Source organism: Lacerta agilis, chromosome 4 (assembly GCF_009819535.1).
Source record: "Lacerta agilis isolate rLacAgi1 chromosome 4, rLacAgi1.pri, whole genome shotgun sequence".
NCBI lineage: Eukaryota > Metazoa > Chordata > Lepidosauria > Squamata > Lacertidae > Lacerta > Lacerta agilis.
In genome coordinates this window covers 22995330-23019081 of record NC_046315.1, presented here as the reverse complement: position 1 = coordinate 23019081, position 23752 = coordinate 22995330, and the positions used below count along the sequence as shown (strand labels likewise).

Here is a 23752-nt window from a genome sequence, read left to right as displayed (position 1 = left end):
CATTTCTCAGATGAAAGTGTGGCGGATATACATTAATATATCTGTAGCTTATGGGAATTGTCTTTCCTAGAAGACAATGAGCATCATTGACTTGTGAGACAGGTGAGTGAAGGGTGTGCCAACAAGAATAAGCTTGGAAGTGGGGTGGGGGAACCTGACACTTCAACGGACACCAATACTCACAGCATCAGGGATGGGGGGACATGTTATGCCCCTTCCACAAGGGTGTTTGGGTTACAGTCCATTTGCTTTCTACCATAGAAATCGATGCAAGCACCATGGATAGGGCAGGGTGCTTGCAAAGTGTTCCTCGGGGTTCAATATGCATGGGATTTATTCAGTGCAATTCCTTTTGGTTTTCTTCCCTAGATAACATCTTCCATTGACCCTGAAAGAGCTCTCCGGCTATTCATGCATTTTCTAAATTGTCCCTCACGATCACAAAGGGACACAGTGGTAGCACTCAGGGATATTTATTGGCTGTGTTGACCTTTTAACACTGTGACAAACAACACTCATTCATCGAGGGGAGTAAAAACAGGCTGTTTTCTAGTTTTAAAAAATGCAATTCAGCTATCTGACTGCCTTCTTTACATGGGGCCACAGACACGGACTCTCTGTCTCTCACTCACTGTCTCACTCACACACTCTACCTCCCCCCCCCCCAAAAAAAGTGCTTGGAAAATTTCTCCTGATTTTTAGATTTAGCAGCGTGATTACATAAGACAGTGGTGTCCAAACTTTTTTCAAAGAGGGCCAGATTTGATGAAGTGAAGGGCCATGAGGGCAAACCAAAGTTGTTGACCTTTTTTAGGATTGAAGTTGTTGAGGTTTTTTTGGATTTTACCCCAGGAAATAAACTGAATTAAACTGACCGGCGGACTTTGGACCTGCCCTGACGTAAGAACATCCCGATGGAAATGACAGCATTGGTGGTGCTTATGGAGATTATCAGTGGCTATATTCTACCTCCACTATTGGAGGCAATATGCCTCTGAATTCCAGTTGCTGTCGGATTCAGATCCTTTTTGTGGGCTTCCCATAGGCATCTGGTTGGCCATTGTGGGAACAAGGATCCATTGGCCTGATCCAGCAAGCTCTTCTTATGTTCTATGTGACAGCTAATTCACTACTCTTGCAGGTAGATTCTTGCAGGCTAAATAATTGTGTAGAAACTGGGGCTTCTCTCCCAATCCTAGCATCCAAGACAGAGCCATAGCTATGAAAGGGCTGGCCAGGGTTTTTGTCCCGGGTGAAGCCTCCAGAGTGGCACCATTGAGGCTCCCAGCCTGTGTGTGTGTGTACACAAATGTGTGTGGGTGTGTGTGTGTGCCAAACTGGATCTTTGATCCGGGTGAAATAAAGCCCAGTTTTGCCTCTGTCCAAGAGAATCTGCAGGGAAGGAGGTAGCTTTTGAGATATTTGGGGCCTAAGTCATTCAGGGCTTTAAATACTAATGTGAGCAACTTGAATTAGGTCTGGAAATGAACTGGCAACTCATAGAATCATAGAAGAGCTGGAAGGGACCCCAGGATCATCTAGTCCACCCCCTGTAATGCAGGCATCTCAGCTAAAGCATCCATGACAGATGGCCATCCAACCACTGCTTAAAAACCTCCAAGGAAGGAGATTCCACTCAGTAATGAAAGAGGAGGCTCCAGTAATGCATAATTAGCTAAACCTACCTTACAGGGTGGTTGTAAGGATGAAATGGGGAGGAGAACCATCTCCACCACCTTGAGATCCTTGGAAGATAAAGGTAGTATATACATGTAATTAACAAATAAATAAAAATAATGCAGGGGAAGGCTGTAAGAATGAAGGTGCTGCACGAATCCTATTTTCATCTTCTAAAGTTTGGAAGACATGAAATGTCCTCAAAAGTATTTTAAAAAATAATAATCCCTGGTGGTCAGATTTGAGAAACTCTGCTTTATATATGTTGCTGTGATTTTTAAAAAGTCCCTTTAGAACATGCTCAGCAGTTTGAAAAACAAACAAACAAGCCTTCCCTCTTACACAAACAATGTTTGTTAGCTTTGGTACCTGAGGCAGATTAAGTTTGGAATCTGTGTCCATGTTGTTTCAAACACATCCCAAAACATCCCACAGTTAATTGCTAAGGAAACTGCTGAAGAATGGTGTGGGAACTTGTGGCGGGGGAGATAACTTAATTTGAAACATTCATGTGTCTAGGAGAACAGAATCTCTTATTTTGAGCTTTCAGATTTCATTAGTTTCCAAATAACAGACTGCAAACCAGGACACAGAATGTTGTACTGGAGATAATTGTGTTCTGTCATTGGTGTACCAGCAACTAGCATAATGGAACTGTTACAGTCACTTAACCGTGATGGAGTTCGTCTTGTCCTTTGGACTATGGCAGCGGTATATTATTATTATTATTATTATTATTATTATTATTATTATTATTATTTTCACCTGCCTTTCAACCCAAGATCCCAGGGCAGGTTACAACAATTTCAGATGCAATATTAAAAAGAGTCAAAACCCCCAGCCACTTAGAAAACTAGGATTAGACTTTCAATAAACATTCAGGCTTTTGGGTTCTTACCCAATATATTACAAGGCTTATGTGCTGTGAGCAACAACTTCATTTCCTTCTCCAAAGCTTTTCCCTTGCTGCCTTTATCCCATTAAAATTCTTGCCCTTGGTAGTCTTTGAGTGAGCCCAAATGAAACACCTTCCCCTATTCTGACAAGTTTCTTTTAACAGGCCTTCCAAAAAAAGTTTTCATAGTTCATTCTTCATCGCTTTGTAAATTATCCTCCCTTGGTAGGAGAGATAATGCAGCCCACCTACATTATGTCCTGGCAACTGAAGCTTTTTTGCAGAGTGCATATGCCAAAGAGCATGGGTAGGCAAACTAAGGTCCGGGGGCCAGGTCCAGCCCAATCGCCTTCTAAATCCAGCCTGCGGATGGTCCAGGAATTAGCGTGTTTTTACATGAGTAGAATGTGTCCTTTTACAATGGTACTTCTGGTTACGAACTTAATTCATTCTGGAGGTCTGTTCTTAACCTGAGATACCACTTTAGCTAATGGGGCCTCCCGTTGCCACGTTGCCACATTCTCACCCTAAAGTAAAGTTCTTAACCTGAGGTACTACTTCCGGGTTAGAGGAGTTTGTAACCTGAAGTGTTTGTAACTCGAGGTGTATGTAACCTGAGGTACCACTGTATTTGAAATGCATTTCTGGGTTATTTGTGGGGCCTGCCTGGTGTTTTTGCATGAGTAGAATGTGTGCTTTTCTTTAAAATGCATCTCTGGGTTGTTTGTGGGGCATAGCAATTCGTTCATTTTATTCCCCCAAAATATAGTCTGGCCCCCCGCAAGGTCTGAGGGACAGTGGACCGGCTCCCTGCTGAAAAAGTTTGCTGACCCTTGCCAAAGAGGATAGAGGTGGGAATTGTATACACATCTACCTGGCTTTTAAGAGTTTTATACACTGTTGTATACATTCTGGTTGTATAGGTCATTCCATTCACAGCAGGTTGGGGGGGGGGAAATAATTTATGAAATGACTCAAAAGTATGCTTGTTATGCCTAGCAATGGATTTTGTGGGATTTGCTGGGTATTTGAAAGGTATTAAGTTTTAATCTTGCGGAGCAATATTTGCCTTAAACCTGGTAGGAATGTGTCAGTACTGGCTCGGTTTTGTTGCTTTTTTAAAAAAATGCACTGAAGGTATCCATGTCCTGGTAAATAGGCAGTTGGAGCATATATCACAGATTATATCTCATATGCCCCAATCACCCCTATTTACCAGGGATGGTCCCTGTTTTCTGGTGCCTGCCCCTGGTAAATCATTGGCCTGGCTTGGACAATTATGCATTGATTTATTGTTTCATGCAAACTTGGAAACTATGGTTACCAACCTCAGCCCAAGCAAGGATATTAAACCAACTTCAAAGGAAACAAGGAACGATGTTTAAGAAGCAGGGCTCTGCAACAAAATGTTGCAGTGTATTCCTGGTGTACATGTATCACCTGGTTCCTTTGCTCCTCCGACCCATCCTATGTCCTTTCTCAATAAACTGAAGCCCACCCACCTACTCTTTTCACACTGCCCTAAAACATATTGTTCAGAAACCCACACATACCGGTACTAAAACACATTACAATAATGCTCATTGGAAACAATGGAACTTTATCTGAATGCTCACTGGAAATAATGGGAGCTCTGAATGTCAGTTTTCATGACAGGGCTCCATTGAAATAAATGCAGGCTTCAATGTTAAATGTAATGCAAACATGTTAAATGCTCACTTGAATAGAATAGGAAATGGACAGAAAAGAGTCTGGAAAATTTCATTATACCCAGTTCTCACTTTGGTCCTGATGCTGGAGGTGATGGAAGAAATCTATCCCGCCTTGCTGAATATGTAGCAAATAATAAGAAAGGTCAAGGGGAAAGGAAAGGAGAGACTTGGCTTGCTTTAATCTACTTTGGAGATTCTCATATACTCCATTGCTGCATTCAGATGGCACTTTATCCCGTTTCCCCTACGTTTCCTTACCTTGAAATCCTGCCACACTTTTGTGACATTTTGGTTGTTCCTCCTAATAAAAGTGTAGGTATTGCTTAGCTGTTGATTTGGGAGTTGTTGGCTTTTTGCCTATGGCCCAACATGCCTAATTCTGCTTTTTTATGTGCATTTTTTAAAAAGACAGTTCTGGAAGCATGATCCACCAGTGTGGAAATAATAACAAGCTGCCACGGGGCTGCATATTTTCATTTGTAAAGAGTTTTCAGTTGTCTCTTGAATGCATTGCTGGAATGACTCACTCATCTCCAATGGCTTGCCAAGGAAACTGAGTGAGAGCTGATGAATTGACTACTGTCCACAGAATAGCCTCGTTGTGATAGCTTCCTCCACTCCCATCCTTTAATTGTGCTCATTACATCGTTAAATGCACTTACCTGTGCAAATTCTCCAGAGGCACCACATTAAACTTTGAAAACTCTTATCATTGTATTGCTGCCCTTTTCTTGCTGTAGCAAAGGATGGTACAAATGTAATGCAGCTGAGCTCATGGTTATGAGAGTTAAGGTAGCCCTGGGGGCCCCACATTTCCTGCCACCTCCCTTTCCCCCTTTCTGGTGGTCTGTGGGAGAGAAGATTTTCTCCCTCTTCTAATACTAGAGCCCAGGGCCACTCAAGGAAGCTGAGAAAAGAAAGTACAGGAGAGACAAAAGGAAGTTCTTCTTCACACTGGGTATATACTATGGAATTTGTGACCACAAACTGTAGTGATGGTTGCCGACTTGGATGGCTTTAAAAGGAAATTAGACAAATTCATGGAGGATAAGGCTATCAATGGATATTGGTCTTGATTATGACTACCATTATGTGCTACCTCCAGGATATTTCTGAATGCCAACATCATGTATACCAGTACCTGGAGAACATGTTCTGCTAGTGAGGTTTCCAGAGGCATCTGGTTGGCCACTGTAGGTACAGAGTGCTGGATTAGAGAGGCTTTTGGTCTGACATAAAATGGCTCTTCTTATGGTGCAAATTTCCACTTTATTTATTATCCACTTTAGCTGCGCATTCATGTTATATCTGCATCCTTCAACACTATGATTAATGCAGGCCATCTTCCCTCTTTTCCAAGGATTTCCGATCCATCTGATATACGACACATGGTTCAGATACCTTCTCTCCTCCTACTCTTCTGTCTCAGCTCCTTGTAGGTGAAGAAACTAGGGACTGAACTTGGGAGATTAAGCATGTAAATATGTTGTCTGCCAATGATCTCTACCATCCCTCTACACCAGGGGTCACCAAACAAGGTCTGAGGGACAGTAGACAAAAATGTGCATTAACTAAAATTAACTTTTCTGTGGCGATCACACAGGGTCCCCAGACATTTCACTCTCTATTGATCCCTGTGCCACCACTTTATTTCTCGCTGCCACCAACCAGTCCCTACCTGGTAAAATACTGAGTCCAGTCAGGGTTAAATTGTAACATAAAACTTCTGTTTATTTATTGTAGTTTAACAAGCGTGTGTTTTCATAAACGATCTCAGTCAATTACAATCATGGGGTGCCTATCCAGACCTATAACTTTCTCTCCCTATTCTCACTCCCTAAACCACCTCTCCGCTTTTTACTTGTCTTCTTAGCTCCTAACTGTTCCTGACTCAGCTTATTCTGCTACACTAACTCAAACTACCCACAGACTCTCTCCCAATTCACTCCCACTCCAACCAACCACCTAACCCGCCAACCCCTGCTGAAAACTTTTGCTGACCCCTGCTCTACACTTAGACAAGATTAGTAACTTGTCTGTAGCAATGGGAAGGAGACTTGTTGCTACTGCTGGACAGAACTATACTTGCCTCTTCTGAAAGAAAAAATCTCTATCTCTTTTCCACAGGCTGACCCAGTTTCTTGTCCAAGGCATTAACTGAGCCAAAAATATCTTTTATGTTGGGGAAGGGATGACCAAGGGCAGTAGTAGGTTTTGGAAAGTGATTACAGTTGTCAATCCCTTCCTGAAATCAGCATTGGCCCTAGATGTTTTGCTGCTTGAAACAAGAGTCCAAATGTTACTAGAGACAAGACTTTAAAAAAAAGTCTTGCTGTACCATTCAGACTCCAATTCTTGCTGTTGTGTATCCCCCAAACTTCTGTAACCGATTCACATTGCTGTATGGTAGACCCAGAGTACCTGGGATCTGGCAAGCACAATCCCCCAGTATAAAAGGAGCTTGGTTTTTAATAGGGAGAACTTGGACTGAATTCTCACAGCTTTGTGTGTCTAGCTACAGTTGTAGCACAGACAAAAATAGCAGTGCCTAGTTGTTTGCAATAGTTGTCACTTGCCACTGATACCATTTATTAAGATGGAGCAGAACATGATCATAAAGTTCTGTGTGTTCTAAATTGGAACCTTTATGAAACCAACGATGGTTATATAACCATCATGCTACTTCATTAAATGTGGATTAATGTCAATAACATTCTTTTTTTTAGGCTTCCTTCCAAAGCAGAACAGCGAGATTCTTAACAATCTGACACACAGCGGAAGGAATATAATTGCATTTTTTTCAAATTTAAATGAAGTGCAAATACATTTCCATTTTGGGCTTTTCACTGCTGTGTTTGAGCCAGCCTTTCTTCAAAAGGTTTTGAAAAACCTACCTGGGGCATGTGGATTATTCTGAGTTTCAAAACTGTGCTGTGTTTCCTAGGTGCCTTTTGCAAATTGTCAGATTCTTTAATCAAAATCAGAATATTTAACAGTATCTCCCGGGCTACATCTACTGTGTGCATGCGTGTGTGATCAGCAGCTTTCCCTACAGCCCAGGTTACACTGGTGAATATGCACATGGGTTTGTCAGAATTGCTCAACAAACTTAAAGCTGGTTCCCTATTTTGTATTTTATGACCTATGTCAAAGAGTTGCAGTGAGGGTGGAGGAATCATGTCTCACCCAAACTGGTTTTGGGAGGAGGTCAGGAGATCCCCCAAAACAGCAGGCAAGGGGAGGAGATCCTTCTGGCTTGCATGTAGAAATTCACTGCAAAGCCCAATCTTACTACTGGAGTCCCTTTTAGCTGGAAATGCCTGGAAACTTCTGCCCTAAAAGCATGTATTGCCCCCACTACACTAGCCTCTGGCCTCTCCCCTTCATAAATGCAGCAGCGGACTAATATTTTCAAAACTGTAGTGCTAGTAGTATATAAAGGATGGATATGCACCAGAGCCAGGCCAAGTTAAGACATGTTGAGGCCCTAAACTATGTCAAGTTTAAGAGGTCCATAAGCAATACAAAAAAGTGTATTAATCTAACAGAAAGGACAATGAAAATAGAAATAATAAAATTTTATATGTGCAAATAAGTGAGGATGCAACTAAAAACTAAATCTAACTAAAACGTAACATTTAAAAAATATTCTTTAGAGGCCTTGCGTAATCTGATGCCCCAAAAAACTGTAGTTTATTTAGTTTATGCATAAATCCAGCACTAATTGGAGTTCTACCTTAACTACCCCGAGAATCCAGCAAAAATGGAGCTTTAGGGTCAGTTCTAATAGGTGAATACATCATTCAAGTTCATATTTGGTGTTTTGCATCTCCCTGTGTGCAAATCAGTGCTGCAGTTGTCAACTGCTGAACATGTTGGAAGGGGTGTGGCTCAGACCTAGAGCAATCAGTTTTGCATGTAGAAGTTCCTATTTTCCCTCTCTGACATCTTCAGGTAGAGCTGGAAGGAATGAATACTGAGCTGGATGGGCCAGTATAATGCAGCTTCCAGTCCAAAAGCAGAGGAGATGACAGAGTGAATGCTCAATATTAACTTATAGTGGTGACCAAGGATGCCATATGCACATCACCGCCAGCAGGGTTCATTGATGATTTACATGTGACATCATAATTGCATCTCTGCTGAGTGAGCTTATCTGTTCTTACCCTGTTTCTCCTAAAATAAGACATAGCCATAAAATAAGCCATAGCAGGATTTCTATGCATTTGCGAAATATAAGCCGTTCCCCAAAAATAAGCCATACCCCGAAAATAAGCCATAGTGACGTGGTACCTCCCATTAAAACAGTCTGGGGAGGCGTGGCTATGCAGTGTACCAATGTGACGCGGTTAAAATAAGACATCCCCTGAAAATAAGCCATACTGTGTTTTTTTGAGCAAAAATATATATAAGACGGTGTCTTATTTTAGGAGAAACACGGTAGTACTATAGAGGAAGTACTGTGGGAGGAAGAAGTGTGTAGGATCTGGGAAGAGAGGATACAAAGGAGGTAGACAGAGAAAGCTTGGAAGGATGGAACTGATTGGCCTGAGGTGTAACAGCCCATGGATTTTCCCCAGGTATGACATGTTATATTATAAGAATTAAAAAGGGAGTGGTGAATTTAATAGAATGCTAAACATAACATACTTCAAGCCATAAGCTTTCTTTCAATTCGTAAGCCTGAACTGAACCTGCAGTTGACACGCCTCATTTGAAAGCCGAACTACATTTTCCGGCAATAAAATGGTCTGACTTTGCTCTATCAAGCCTGCTTTCTCAAGTGGAAAATATCAACAAGCCCTCAAGCTCAGTAATTTAGTGGAACTCCTTGATGTGCTTACATTGTGCAGCAGGTGTGGTATGGTTGTGTGGAGTTATTGCATTGGGGAAAGAGATTCGTTGCCCCTGCTCTCACATTTCCTCAGTTAGGCTTGGGAAGCTGAGAAACGGCATCTGTGTGATGACTTCTTCATGGCGCTGCTATAATGTGTATGGGTGGAACTGACTTTTATCTTTGCTAGGTAGAGTTTCTATGCCACAGTTTCCATGACATTCTCTTTCGGCTGGCAGCAACAGCTACTGGCATGGAAACTTTCCTTTTGAAGAGCAAGATCAACCATGGGATCAAATGCAGTGTGCTGCAGTCATCACCTGGAGAATCTACCTAGTCTCTCCATGTGATAACAAATAACACACCCATATGAAAGTTTCCATGTGGAGGAGCAGTTTCCGATTACCGGTACTACATTCTGGAGGTGTCCTGTGAAACAGGAGCAGAAGCATTGGGAAATCAAGGTGCCTCCTACGCACCCTTATTCAATTTCTGCAAATGCTCCAGAAGGATACAAGGATGGAGGGTATCAATGGACCTTTCACCCACCCACTCATTTGGCAAGCAGAAGGAGGAAGTCTGAGCCGGCAGGAGACCAGCAGGACCAACAGAAGTGAGTAGAGGATTGCCTCCACTCAGTCCAACACACAACCACACAGCCCAGCATAATCGGGGTTGGATTGCAATCTGAAGCAGCTTCCATCCTAAACTCCAGCCAGAAGCCATATTGAAATGGTTATAAGTAATCTGGTTCATTCAAGAATACTTTGAGCTGATTATATTACTTTGGCTTTGAAAGAAAGCTTCCTTCTTTCATATGAGCTTCCCTAGAAATAATCAGTAGGGACTGATGTGGTGAGGCATCACTGTGGAGCCACCCTCCCAATGCCAGTGTCACCACTGCTTACCTAGATAGCACGTGGACGAGGCAAGGCGGTAGCAAGGTCAGGGCTGTGCTTCTGCTAATATGTCCATGCAGCCCCCACCTCAGCTCCACCAAAGTAAGGTGCTGCGAAACCAGTGTGGGGAGTACAGCTCCATGGCACTGTTCCACCATACCAGCTGGTACTGGAAATGCTTATTGAAGGCAATGAATTGATCTTTACCTTCCATTAAGCCATTTTGTAGTTTTTTAAAAAAAATAATATGTTCAATTACCTTGAATTAATGTAAATTAAACCACTGGGCCTCTTGGGCTTGCCGATCAGAATGTCGGCGGTTTGAATCCCCATGACGGGGTGAGCTTCCGTTGCTCGGCCCTAGCTCCTGCCAACCTAGCAGTTCAAAAGCATGCCAAAAAGTGCAAGTAGATAAATAGGTACCGCTCCGGCGGGAAGGTGAACAGCGTTTCCGTGTGCTGCTCTGGTTTCGGTGTTCCATTGCGCCAGAAGCGGCTTAGTCATGCTGGCTACATGACCCGGAAAAACTGTCTGCGGACAAACGCTGGCTCCCTCAGCCAGTAAAGCGAGATGAGCGCCGCAACCCCAGAATTGTCTGTGACTGGACTTAACTGTCAGGGGTCCTTTACCTTGAAATTACATACTTTATTAAACGTCATTGACAAACAAAGTGTATTTTATTGCAAAGGATAAACAGGCCTAAGGAACTTGCAAGAGGCACAAGGTTTTTGATATAGAGGGATTGGTGTACGGCATTTGGCATCTGAAGGTATGGGTGACAGTGATTGAAATGAGTGTGTATAGATAAGATCTACCAAGATGAGGAGTATTTCTCTCACTAGAAGGATTCCAGAAAGAAAAAGAAAGCAAGCCATGAAGGTCATTCCGCATTTGAAGTACAAAGTAGGAAGTGCTGTCTTTTGTGGGATGAAAGGGGCCCACTAGATTCTCCCTCAGAGTGCTGGCGCATTAATTCCTCTGTTCCCATGTTTGATCTTTCCCTGTGCCTGTTTTAGCGGTGAGGATCTTAAAAAACAAATTTTCTATTCACAACACCCAGTATGCCACTATTCAATAAAGCCCTTTACTGAAATAAGCAGTAGGCAGGAATGAATTGATTATGTCAAGTATGCTATAGAATAATATAATAGGCTCTTCTGTACTAAAATTATCTGAATTCTCACTAGGGGCAAAGACTTTGTTAGCCTGTTCCCTTAAAAAAAAAAATTCCTCAGAGCAAAGGGCATGGGGACTGTTTCTTTCATCACTCCTTCTGCATCTATCTCGTGTGGTATGGGTGGAAGATTTCTGAAAATGGATAACTTTCAGGTTGTGTTCTGGGGTTGGAGGAATTATGGAAGATCTACAGCGTCTTGGTGTCAACACTGTATTCATTTTGGCGCCTCTTTATTTGTCCAGGAAATTCAAATCATTGTATTTTTTACTTATTTTTACTGGTTTTATTCCTCTCAATTTTATTGTTGTGCCAGAGCCAGTCCTACCATTAGGCAGAGTGAGCATACCTTCCATGTGTCCCTATTTTCCAGGGACAGTCCCGGAATTACAAAATCTATCCCAGCTTCTGATTTGATCCTGGAGTGTCAGGGTGTAATTTGCAGAGGAGAAGCAACTGCAGGGGTCACTATTCCTTTCCCAGCTTATTGCCCTACAATCCCCTCCACCAAAATCCTGCTCTCTGTTACTTCCCCTTGAGGCATGTGATTTCATTGCCAAGCCAGAGGTGTCTCAGGGGACAGATTCCCCCCCCCCCCCGATTTTTCATGAGCTGAGCTAGATAGGCAATTGGGTAGCAGGAAGCTGGGATTTTATTTTTCAGAAGGGAATACTATACAATTGTAGTTTGCTTTAACATTTTATGGGTGTGTTTATGTTTTGTGCTTGTTTTAAATACAACAGGGGTCATCAACCTTTTTGGGGAATGTGGATTTCTAAGATATAGTCACGGGCACTACAAAATATCAATTTTATGGAAGAAAAACCTGTGGTACTCAGAATACTCATACTCCCCACTCCCAATAAAATAGACACAAAGAAAGCAGCTCTCAAAAAAACAGGCGAGCTCGCTCTCCTGTATCCAACCCCTTCAAAACTCAGTAAAAAATAATAATCACCCCATGTGGTGATAAGCCCAAGGAGTTTATCTGAGGGTGCTGTACATGGTCCTGGGGATACTTCCGAATGAAAAGAAATAAGCAAAATTTCTAAAATTCCTAGTGTACTGTATCAATAACACTGAAGCAAAAATGCTACTGAGGGCAATGCTCTTTCCAAATATAGTGCATTATTTAGTCTTTGGGTTGGTATATTTACTTTCTAGCTGATACTGTTACAGCCAGTTTTACGCAGGGAGGGGAATTCTGTACCAGAATGTGACTTAATCACAGATTATGTACCATGTACGTGATACTGTATGTAATGTTTGCTGATAAAGATAAAGTTAACTTGGGCCCCAATACATTGCTTTAGCAGCTACCCACTCAGCTTATATTTTAAAGCAACCCACAGAGGAAAATGAAACGTTTTGTCTTACAAAATAATTGTTTCAAATTATTTTCTGTGGCAAGTTTAGAACTTGTTCTGCAGGATGGGAATCCAAAGATCCACTGGATACATTTGAGGCACATCCAATGCACATTTAAAACACAGGATTTCCCCCCCCAAAGCATTATGGGAACTGTAGTTTGTTACGGGTGCTGGGAATTGTAGCACTGTGAGGGGAAACCACCATTCCCGTGATTCTTTGGGGAAAGTCATAGACCCATATTTAAATGTGTGGTTCTGCCCTAAGGAAACAGTGTTTTTCTTTTTGTGCCGTGTGAAGTGGCTTCCTACTCAGTTTTGCTCCGTTGGTGAGTACAGCCAGATGTGTGGCAAAGTCTGGAGATTATTTATACCACTCTTTGAGGATCAGGCCCTGCCTCCATCTGAACTGACTTCATTGCCATAAATGTACATTTCAACAGATCTAGAGCAAACAAGGTTATCTTGCACTAATAATTCTTCCAGTGGGGAAAGTCATCCCAGCAAAGTGCCCCAGGCTTCCTATAAATTATATTTTACTCAGTCTGTAGGCTAGATGTTTCCTTTCATGCAAACATCAAGAGATATTTGTAAAACAAGTCTGAAGTTTCCTACTAATGAAATATGGTGCTTAAGAAAGCAGGACTGTTTTAATGAGTTTGTCTTTGTAAGACATATGCTGCCTTTTAGATCAGGGTAGTGAGAATAAAATAACTCGCATTAAGATCTGGAGATTTGCAGTATTTTATTTTTAAAAAATGTATAACAAAATAGAAAATTTCAAAGAAACAGAAGAATTAGAGAAAATATAACATACTCTTGAAATTGCAAGTTTATGTTGCTCAGACTAAAAGTTGCTACTACCACCATAGCTGGGAGAGCAGCAAAGCAGCAGTGCCCCATCTTACAAACACCCCAATTGCTGTAAATTTATGTAATATTTAAAACCAATTTAATTTTCATGGCCCACTGCAATGCAGCTTCCTGCCCAACAGCTGCTGAGCAAGGTAGTGCGGCAGCAGTGGGAGCTCCTGCCTGCACTTAAGCACAGGAACTTAAAAGATGCCATAGTCTAGAGACTCTAGGCAGAGCAGTGCAGGAGATCACTGACTGTACTGTATACACAGTTTCCAGAAGCACATTGACTTCCTGTTACTTGGGTATACGTAGAGTGGGTTGCATGTATGGCTTGGCCATCTGATTGGTGGCCCGTGTACTAACAAATTCTGATGAATGGAAGCTTTTAAAACCATCAGGGATTAAACAGCATGCACGAGCCATTCACACTGAAGTATGTCTCATGTTGTCTGAACTCGCTTTTAGTCATTTAAAGGTGATAAAAGAACTGCATAAGCAAACAGTGTAATCGGTTACCCCTCAGAAGGAAATAATAAAACGGAAAGTAAACAGAGAGAGGTACTACGGACAAACTATGCTGCACCAAACATGAGTGAATATGTGTTCAGTACATTTCTATGATGAGCAGCGGGTGTGAACTGTGTTTCACTATGCTGGCTTTAGGCTAGATTGTATACTCCTCACGGCAGGAGTTATCCTTTGCTTATGTTATACAGTATTACACCATACACACTTATCACACTAATTAAAAATAGGTAGCCTTCCCTTAAATAAATATCCACAATTTACTTATATTATGTTTTCCCTGCAGAAGAGTTCTGTGTAACTCTGAAGCTTGCAGAATTTCACAAACAGTATGTCTTAGGTTAGTTTCACAGTTTACTGTTTTTCTGGGGCCAATGTGGCATAACCTCTACAGATAGGGCTGGGAGAGGCCCCTGACTGAAACTCTGAAGAGCCACTGCCAGGTAAGATAAACAATACTGGGACTAGGTGGACCAATATTTCGATTCTGTATAAGGCAGCTTCCTATGTTCCTATGGCCACCCTACTACCTTCTTTGATTGCACACACACACACACACACACACACTCCCTCCGTTAGGGAACACTTAGCAGCAGAGTCTTGTTGTACTCATTTCTTGCTTTTGGGCTTCCCATAGGCATCTGGTTGGCCACTGTGGAAGCAGAATGCTGGACTAAAATAAGGCTTTGGTCTGATCCCTCAGGGCTCTTAAGTTCATATCAAGAAGCAATCTTCTAACAATTAGTTCCCATTGAGAGATAGCACCTGAATATCTCAGGCTATTAACATTCCATTGCCAAGTCCAAGATTATGGCCAGGCATTTCCTTAAGGCAAACCCACAGTGATAGTTCTATTAACAGAAATCTGATAACATACCGGTAATAATATCCAGAGGCTGAGCCACGTTAGGCTGTTGCACTAAAAACAACAGAGTCTTTTGACTCCTTAAAGGCTGAACTTTCTGGCATAAACTTCCCTACACGATACAGCCAATCAGATCCACGATCAATCAGAAGTATATAAATGGTGGCAAGCAGTGAGATCAGGGAAAAATGAAATGCAAGAATTACAGACAGTGACAACTGAACCAGAGGTAGAATGCATGCAAAACACAGAAAGTGACCCCTTAAGAAAGCGTGATTGCTTTGCTGACTTAGTTAACATTTATAGTGGAAAACTTGCTTCTCTGTTCAGGCCAAGATGAATAGTTTAACCTCTTGATTGATTGTAATTTTGCAGTCTCACCCTGAAGCGTCCTTTGAAATTCTTTTGCTCAAGTATGGCCACTTCATGTTCAGCAGCAGAGTGCCCAGGTAGATTGAAAAATGTTCTACTGACTGGCTTATGAATATTGCCATTTTCATGTCAAATTTGGATCCATTGGTTCTTTAGCGTGTGGATTGGTCTGTTTTTCCTGTGTACAACACAGAAGAACATTGCTGACAGATGGTTATATACATTACACTTTACAGGAGTATATTTGCCTGCTTAATATATTAGGCATTCATATATGTTGTCGGTTTTGTTTTGTTTTGTTTTGTTTTGTCATTTCAGCACCAGTTAAAGTCTTACAATAGTTCAGGCTTTTGTTGGATATCAGTCCCATAAATGAGTCCATGTGTGGCTCCAAACTATTTTTATAGATGGTAATTTTGAGGATTTGTCATGGTTTTTGGATTTGTTCTTTTGATAGAATTGGAACTATTCAGATTTTAATTGCTTCTGCCCCTCTCTGGGTTCTTAGGATAAAGAGTGAGCTAAAATATAGTAGTACGAAGCTAAGTTGCAACCTGGCAGGCAGGGACCATCTTCTTGTTGTGATCTTAACGTATGCTGCTGTGGGAGCCTTTTTGGCTGAAGAGTGAAAACCCTTCAAATATATAAATTAAATAGATACAGTAATGCAAACTATTTGTCTATCTACTAGAATTATCAATTCTGATAAGTCAGCAGTCCCAAAGCCAATCACAGGGACAATCAGAAAGGCCAGGCCAGGTCATGGTCCAAAGTCAAATTCCAGGGGAACACAAAAAAGGCAGGTTTCAGGAGAAATCAGTGGTCAATGCAACTTTCCACTTTTGATTAGGTATCTTTTTAGTGTTCACTTTGAGTCTTCACGTTAATTGTGCTTTTCATTTAGCCTTCTTTCACTTTCTCAAAATATTTCTTTGAATGAATATTTACTTCTACAGCAGTTTTTGTGCCCCAAAAAGCCTGATCAAAGTGTATGCATGCTGTCTGTTTGGAGAGAAAAATGTCTCTGCAATTCTCTTTTGTCTGCAGTTATTTTGGTATGCTTGATGGGGCATCAACACCCACACAACATCTCAGCAAAACGTGTATCATGTGCAGAGCTATTAGCCATGTATTAGTGCTTACCCATCCACCTTCCACTGCTCCTGGCATGACTTTCCAGATGGTCAGGCTACTAATGTGCTGCATGTACATAGCTAGAATGCTCTGCTGACAAGCAAGGAGGGCATGCAAGATTAATATTGTTGGCTGCCTTCCACAGCTGTGCCAAGCAGGGCTGAGTTCAAGGGAGGAATCTCAATGGCTGTAATCAGGAGGACCAAACTGTCCACACTCTGGTTTTGCTCAAGAGTGTAAGAGGCATTAATCGAGTTCAGCTATCCCTTCTAGCCAGGCAACAACACTTGGGGTGAGAAGCAGCACCAGTGAGGGGTAGGGCCTTGGGAGAGTTTTGAGGACCGGCAGAGATCCTCACACCTGAAGTTCCTCACCCCTACTTTGGATGAACTTGTCTTTAGACAAATGAAGCCCTTTAACCAGGGCCGTCTTAGGGAGATCGGCCGCCGTGGCCCTGCGATCCCTCCAGCGCCCCCGGCATGCTGCCTCCCGCGCTTGCCGCCCCTTGGGGGGGGGTGGGCGAGCGGGGGGTGAGGGGCGTGGCGCTGGAGCGGCGTGGGGCTCTGCGCGCCCTTCCAGTGCTCCCGGGACGGGAGGCGAGGGCGGCCAGCTCACAGCCCGGCCAGATGCAGCATGGGCGGCAGCGGCTGCGCTGCCGGCGCGCGAGTGCCCGGCTGCCAGCCCGTCCGCGGGGGCGGGTTGGGGAGGGGGGCGCCCGGTATGCCGGCGGGCTCGCGGGGGCGCCCCTGGGGGGGCCGGCGCCCTGGCACACTGCGCCACTAGCCCCTATGGATGAGACGGCCCTGCCTTTAACAGTGCATTCCTATCCATGTTTTCTCATAAACCTTACAGTGTGCAATGGGGTTTACTCACTACTAGACTGCAACCTTGTGAATTGTACTTCAGCTTTCTTCACATTAAATTCCAAAGCCATTTCTTCTGATTGATTGATTTTTACAATAATTTCTATACTGCTTTTCAATAGGAGGAGAGAGTGATCTGTCACTCGAATCCTGCTTGCAAACTTTCCACGGGCATCTGATTGGCCACTGTGAGAAGAGGGGGCTAGACTAGGTGGGCCATTGGCCTGATCCATCAGGCTCCTCTTACATTCTTAATACAAATTCACAAAGTGCAGTATACAATAGAAGCCTGATCAGCAAACAGTAGAGTTTTCATTCCCTTTTTGCACATTAACCTTCAAGACAAATCCATCCTTCAAGGTTGAGCAAGAAGAGTAATTTAAACCGATACTATAGGAGTTCCTCAAAAGTTTATGTGTCTATGACACTTGCATAGCCTGAGGCTGTTGTACCACTCATAAAAGTACACCACGTAGGCAGCTGAAGAATCCACAGATGGACTAAGTTGGCTTTTGAATTCCCAAGATGAGGGCTCTCCACAGAGAATGCCATGTCCCCAGCTGACTACCTTGCTATCAAATAAGTATTTGCAAAACATGGAATGTGAATTATGCAAAGTACTTCTATTACTTCAATGCTATGGTCATACCAATATATCCACTACTAGTGCTTGGTGAAGTGATGGTGTTGAAATAATCTGCAAAATAAATATTTCAGTGGTGATACTCATTAGAATATTCTATCTTGATTCTGTAAACTGCCCTGGAAGCTCCACTGAAGGGCAATTGTAATATTAGTTGAATCAGACAGTAGTATTTATATTTAAAAATCATTTTAGTAGAATTTTTATTATTTTTGTATACCGCTTTGTAAACGGGAATTGAAAAGCAGCATAGACGTATTTCGAATGGATGGGCAAAAAATAATTTTTGAATTGAATACAAAGAAAGATAAAAAGTGAATACAAAACTGTTTGGAATTTGTAGGAAATGATTATTCGCTCCCTATTTAAAATTCTCTACTGGTGTCAGCCCTCTTAAAGTGATAGGGACCTGTAGTAGTGACACACTCTTGAACATGGCTCTTATTGTGGGGCGGGGAATAGCAAATTTACATTATTGTTTGTATAAGTCTAACCTCCCAGACACATGCACATTCATACAATTTGTTCAACCTCAGTCTTACAAATATATGTTTTGCATTGGCCCCAAATCTCTGTGTCCCTTTGCAATGAAGGCCCACTACAGCATAGTAGCACATCTGATCCAGTAGATCCATGTCTACATTAGCCCCTGCTTTCTGTCGCTGTGCCACTTTGCTTGTTCCTTCCTCCACAGTATTGCCTCTGCTTTTCAGCACTATTGAGATTACAGTGGTGCCTCACAAGACAAAATTAATTCGTTCCGCGAGTGCTGTCATATAGCAGAAATTTCGTCTTGCGAAGCACGGTCGGAGGAAGCGCAGCTTTACGGAAAAAACCCACAAAACGTTTTCGTTTTGCGAGTCGCGGCCATAGGGAAATTCATCTTGCGAGTCACCCTTTCATTAGCGAATGCCTTTCATCTAGCGAGTTTTTCGTCTAGCGAGGCATTCGTCTAGCGAGGTACCACTGTACCCTGGTTGACCCCTGTCTCAGTTTGGGATGTAGCTCAATTCACTTGGGGAATTCCTGCTTTTGTGCATACTGAAGATGGGCCCTTCTCACCGAGGAGACCCCCCCCCCAAAAAAATAGATCACACAAATGCTTGAATCTTCTGCTTGAGCCATTTGAAAGAGCCTATGGTTTGACCCCAGTTTAGGAAGGATAATAGTAAGGAAGAACATTTTTAAACAAATGATACAGCCCTCATAAGGTAATAATGGATCACAGCAGGATCTGCCTGGCAAACCACACAATCTGAAAAAAGCAGCTTTGCGGTGGCTGGTTTCAGTCACAGTACGGACTTACTGGCAAAAGAAGACATTACAACCCACCAGCGAAACGAAACATAAACAGGTCCTACCACTTTTAAGGCCAACTGGGCAAGAGCCCCAGAGCATGAATGTTCCAGAAGAATAAAAGGGGATTTTCTCTTTGTGAAGAGTCCAGACAACTCTCACATTCCATTAGCAAATCAAATATTCTAGGATGAAACTTACATATAATTCTTAGCTAAAACATGACTTTCACAAGCAAACCAAGTCATATGGAGCAGCTAGGTAATTTCCTGTATTTGGGTGACTTACATTTCTTTAAAAGTTTAAATCCCTTCAGTGTTTTCAAGATGGCCCTAATGCATGTAGTATTTTCAGATGCAATCCTAAAGGCTCTCTCACATCCGACATCCTACCAGGCTCTTGCCCAGTACCTGCTTTTCCGTCTATCCCAGTACCTGATGGGCAGAGGCTTCTCAAGATCTGAGACAGAGAGGTCTTTCACATCGCCTGCTGGATATTTTTTAACAGGAGATTCCAGGGATTGCATACCCTTTATCTATATGCAGCTTTGTACTATAGTGCTGTGGCCGCTTTCCTTGCTCCACGAGATACTGCAGCGGCAAGGCCAAGTCTTGCATTGGGTGGCTAAATTTTCATGAAAAGGGTTCCTGCAAGAGCACGGGGAGGGTACAATGAGTTCCTCTGCACAGATCATGCAGAGAAGCAGCCCGTGGTCAGAAACACACACTCCAGGGAACCTTTTACGTTATAGAATTTCTCCCACAACGCCCCCGCCAAAACGGGTATTTTGCAGGTTCTATTTAGAAGTGAAAAGCAGACGCTTGTTCAACAATTGCATATACCATTTTAAAAGGTAGCAAAAAAAACAAAACAAAACAAAACCAAAAAACCAGATGCTTCCCAAAGCAGCTCTTGGGTACAGTTATTTAATTATTAACACAGTTGCATTGCTAGAGTGGGGGTTGCAGAGGTGTTTTTTAAAGCACCCTTCAGACTTTGCCCTTAAGCCTTTAGCAAGCCAAAGTAAACACAGGTTCTGCTGTTTGGATGCTATCATCAGGTCCTGTTTGATGACTATGCTCACTAGCAGTGCTAATGCATTCTGTCTTTTCTTTCACCACCACCGAGTCCCTGGGAACACGTGTCTTTCTGTGTATCTCTGAACACCAGTTACTGGAAATCACAAGTGGAGAGAGCACTGTTACACTCAGGTCCTGCTTGCAGGCTTCGCATAGACATGGGGCTGGACTGGTCACTGTGTAAACAGGATGTTGGATGAAATGGTCCTTTGGTCTGATTCAGCAAAGATCTGCTTGCCTGCATTGGCAAGTGGCATGGAAGGCAGAGGTTTTCTGAATGCCTCAGCTCCTACATATTTAACTCAGATGGCAATTTACTTGGAAGTAAGCCCTATTAAACATGGTAGAACATCCAAGTAAATGCGAAGATCAACATTCTTAAGTTGACTTTAGAAAGTTTAGAGTGTTCAGTGATTTTACAGAACGGTGCTAAATTAGGTATGAAGGCCCATTTGCTACTTTCAAGAACAATGTAAAGTGTAATTAACTCATTTATCCTGTGTTGTTTGTTTATTTATTTAGGACGTTCCCATGCTACCCTTCAGTAAAAACTCTCAGGTTGGCGTAAAATAATACAGTGGAAACAAGTAAATGTGTAAAACATTAGAAGAGTAAAACAGCAGAAGTAGCAATTAAAATAAATTGTTATTTATGAAGGGCACAGTCCATTGCAATGTTCTGCACAAGCATCATTAAAATTAATAGAAGCTGCAATTAATAGAAGAGAGCATGATGGATTGTGCCATTTAAGTCACATGAGTAACAATGCTTTCCTTAAAATGAAAAGAACAACCACCCCTAAGTACCTAGGACTAGAATGACTGTGAAAGGTCATTAAAATTATATATTTCAGCGCTAAACTTATTGACAGGAATAAGAAATGTAGGATGAGGACAGCTCCTCCCATGAAAGTGGAAAGTGTGAGATGAAAGAGCTGAACATCTGTAATGTTGGCATTTTCATTTTGACATTTTGTGTGAACTCTCTTTATCCTCTGCTGAAGTACGGTATTCTCTGTTGGCACTTAATTACTGCCAGGTATAATAATGGGCCGTGGGTGGCGCTGTGGGTTAAACCACAGAGCCTAGGGCTTGTTGATCAGAAGGTCAGCGGTTTGAATCCCTGCCACAGGGTGAGCTCCCGTTGCTCGGTCCCAGCTCCTGCCCACCTAGCAGTTCGAAAGCATGTCAAAGTGCAAGTAGATAAATAGGTACCGCTCCAGCGGGGAGGGTAAACGGCGTTTCCGGGCGCTGCTCTGGTTCGCCAGAAGCGGCTTTGTCATACTGGCCACACGATCCGGAAGCTGTACGCCGGCTCCCTTGGCCAATAACGTGAGATGACCGCCGCAACCCCAGAGTCGGACACAACTGGACCTAATGGTCAGGGGTCCCTTAACCTTTTATAATAATGGCAGTGTTGCTTTGTTGGTGGCACACACACAAAATAAAATAAAAATGATTGTGCTTATACTTAAGAAATTTAAGATTCCTGGGGCAAATAACTGTTTTTCTTCAAATACTGATGCAACCAAACTTACTTTAAGCTGCATAAAGAAGTCAGGGAGGAACAGGTTTGGCTCCCTTTATTGCCCAGAAAATGCTAGGAGCAAACCTTCCTGGCAGCAGGTTATCAAGTTACAAGCATTACATCATCAGAATATGTTCTCATTTGCAGAACTGTGGCCTGAAGCCATTTCACAGTTGGTTGCTGAGTGGTGCAAAGTTGTGCCCTTATAGCAGTTAACTCTTTCATGGGATATGATCCAGAAGAGCTGGTGTTAGGCCATAATAGGAGGAAGTGAACCACAGTGGGGGGACGACACACTTTAAAGGGAGCTTGTTTGTTCTTGAGGTGTGTGAACTTTTGTAGGCAATTGCCTTCTTCATTGGATTCATGCCATGGAAAAGGGAGTGTTAACACGTTAAGTTAAATAAATCACAAACTAAAACGGAATGCACATGCCTCAAGCCTCTGCTGAGGTGAGGCTACCTGCTTTCCAAAAGCAGAAATTGGAAAGTATCTACTCAGACACATGTGATTTGAGCTGCAGGTTCCTGCAGTGTTCCATTCTTTTTAACATCTAAATGTGAAATGCCCTCCTATGAGAGATATGCCTGGCACCAATATTGTATTATTTCTGGTGCCCTGTTAAAACTTTTTAAAAACTGGCCCAGACACTTTCAATTATGGGATTCTTTTACCTAGTTGAATAGTTTAATCATCTGAATTTTGTTGCTGTATTTTGTACTGTATTTGTAGATTTAAAGTCACAGTATAACAGTTGCCACGGGCACAAATCCACCTCACTGCTGCCCACTCCTCCAGCCACAACGCTGCTTCCATTTCCTCTGTGGATGCCACATAGGGGACATTGGTGTCTCCTCCTGCCTCTCTCCCAGCTCTCGGTGTGAGGTCTCACCTACCCACCCATGTGCCAATAGCAGACTTTTATAAGATGCAGGGGTGGAAGGACAAGAGAGGACATGTGTCCACCTGTTGACCACTGCAGTGAGGAGCTTCCCGGCATGGAGGAGGCCTCATGCTGAGAACCCTCATAAATGTAGGATTGGGCTTTGAACGCTAGTTGTCAGGGACCGGCAGGGCTTTGACGTGTGTGTGTGTGTGTGTGTGTGTGTGTGTGTGTGGCGGAGGCAAGGGACCTGAGGAGTGACCCGGGAGAAGGGTCCAGTAATTTATGGGGTTTGAGGCAGGAGCCAGTGCAGGTAGGAGAGTCAGGGCAGTCCAAGGTGGAGGGTGTGGTGGAAGAAGGAGAGTTAGTTCAAGCGAGGGACAGGTCAGTAGATTCCCCACCTTCTACTGCCCCACTGTCTCCTCGAACCAGGAGGGGCTTGAAAAGGGAAGTCTTATGGTGTGGGTACGCAACCCATCAGAGGAGGGTATAAAAGCCAGAGGAGGTGAGGGACCTCCCTGCCACTACAATTGCTCCATAGGGCCCAGACCTGTGGATAGCTGCCTAGAGGTTAGAAGTACTTTGTTTATCTGAAGCACTGTGGTAGCTGCTCTAAGTGTTTCTCTTGCCAATAAAGAGTTAACTATCTGATGTGTGCCTTCCTTATCTGGGACCAGCTGGGATGCCAGTGGACCAATTACCTACATATCGGGAGGTGTTAATAATAATAATAATAATAATAATAATAATAATAATAATAATAATAATAATTATTATTATTATTATTATTATTATTATTATTTATACCCCACCCATCTGGCTGGGTTTCCCCAGCCCATTGCAAAGAGATACAGATATCTGGACTTTATGCAGGATCTATAAGGCAACATTTAGAAGATTTATAAGGCAGAATTCATACATTCCTAAGACTTTATGTGGGTTTGTGTCTGATAAATGTTTCCATTAATTTTTATATCTGTGATTCTCCAAGCACTTAACATATGTTTAAATCCCATCCACTTCAAACTACATGGTAAAATATTTTTTTATTAATCTGGTTCTAAGTGTACAGTTTAGATTGATGAAACCATTGTTGAGATATTTCCCCCCCAAATAATATTTATTCTTTTTCAAAACAAGCATACAAAA

At 42.6% G+C, this 23752-nt stretch overlaps 1 protein-coding gene across 3 annotated transcripts in view; it reads left to right on the top strand.

Moving 5' to 3' along the window:
* SPATA13 (spermatogenesis associated 13) overlaps positions 1-23752 on the top strand; it is a 130190-nt gene that overhangs the window by 23070 nt on the left and 83368 nt on the right. Inside the window, exon 1 of one of the 3 annotated variants that reach the window (XM_033146337.1) lies at positions 8744-8864. The exons of 1 other annotated variant lie outside the window; for it this stretch is intronic. In XM_033146337.1, coding sequence (XP_033002228.1) covers positions 8818-8864 — 47 coding nt within the window. In that variant the 5' untranslated portion in view covers positions 8744-8817. Of the gene's footprint in view, positions 1-8743; positions 8865-23752 lie in introns of those variants that run through there. One more of the 3 variants, XM_033146341.1, reaches the window with a different exon arrangement.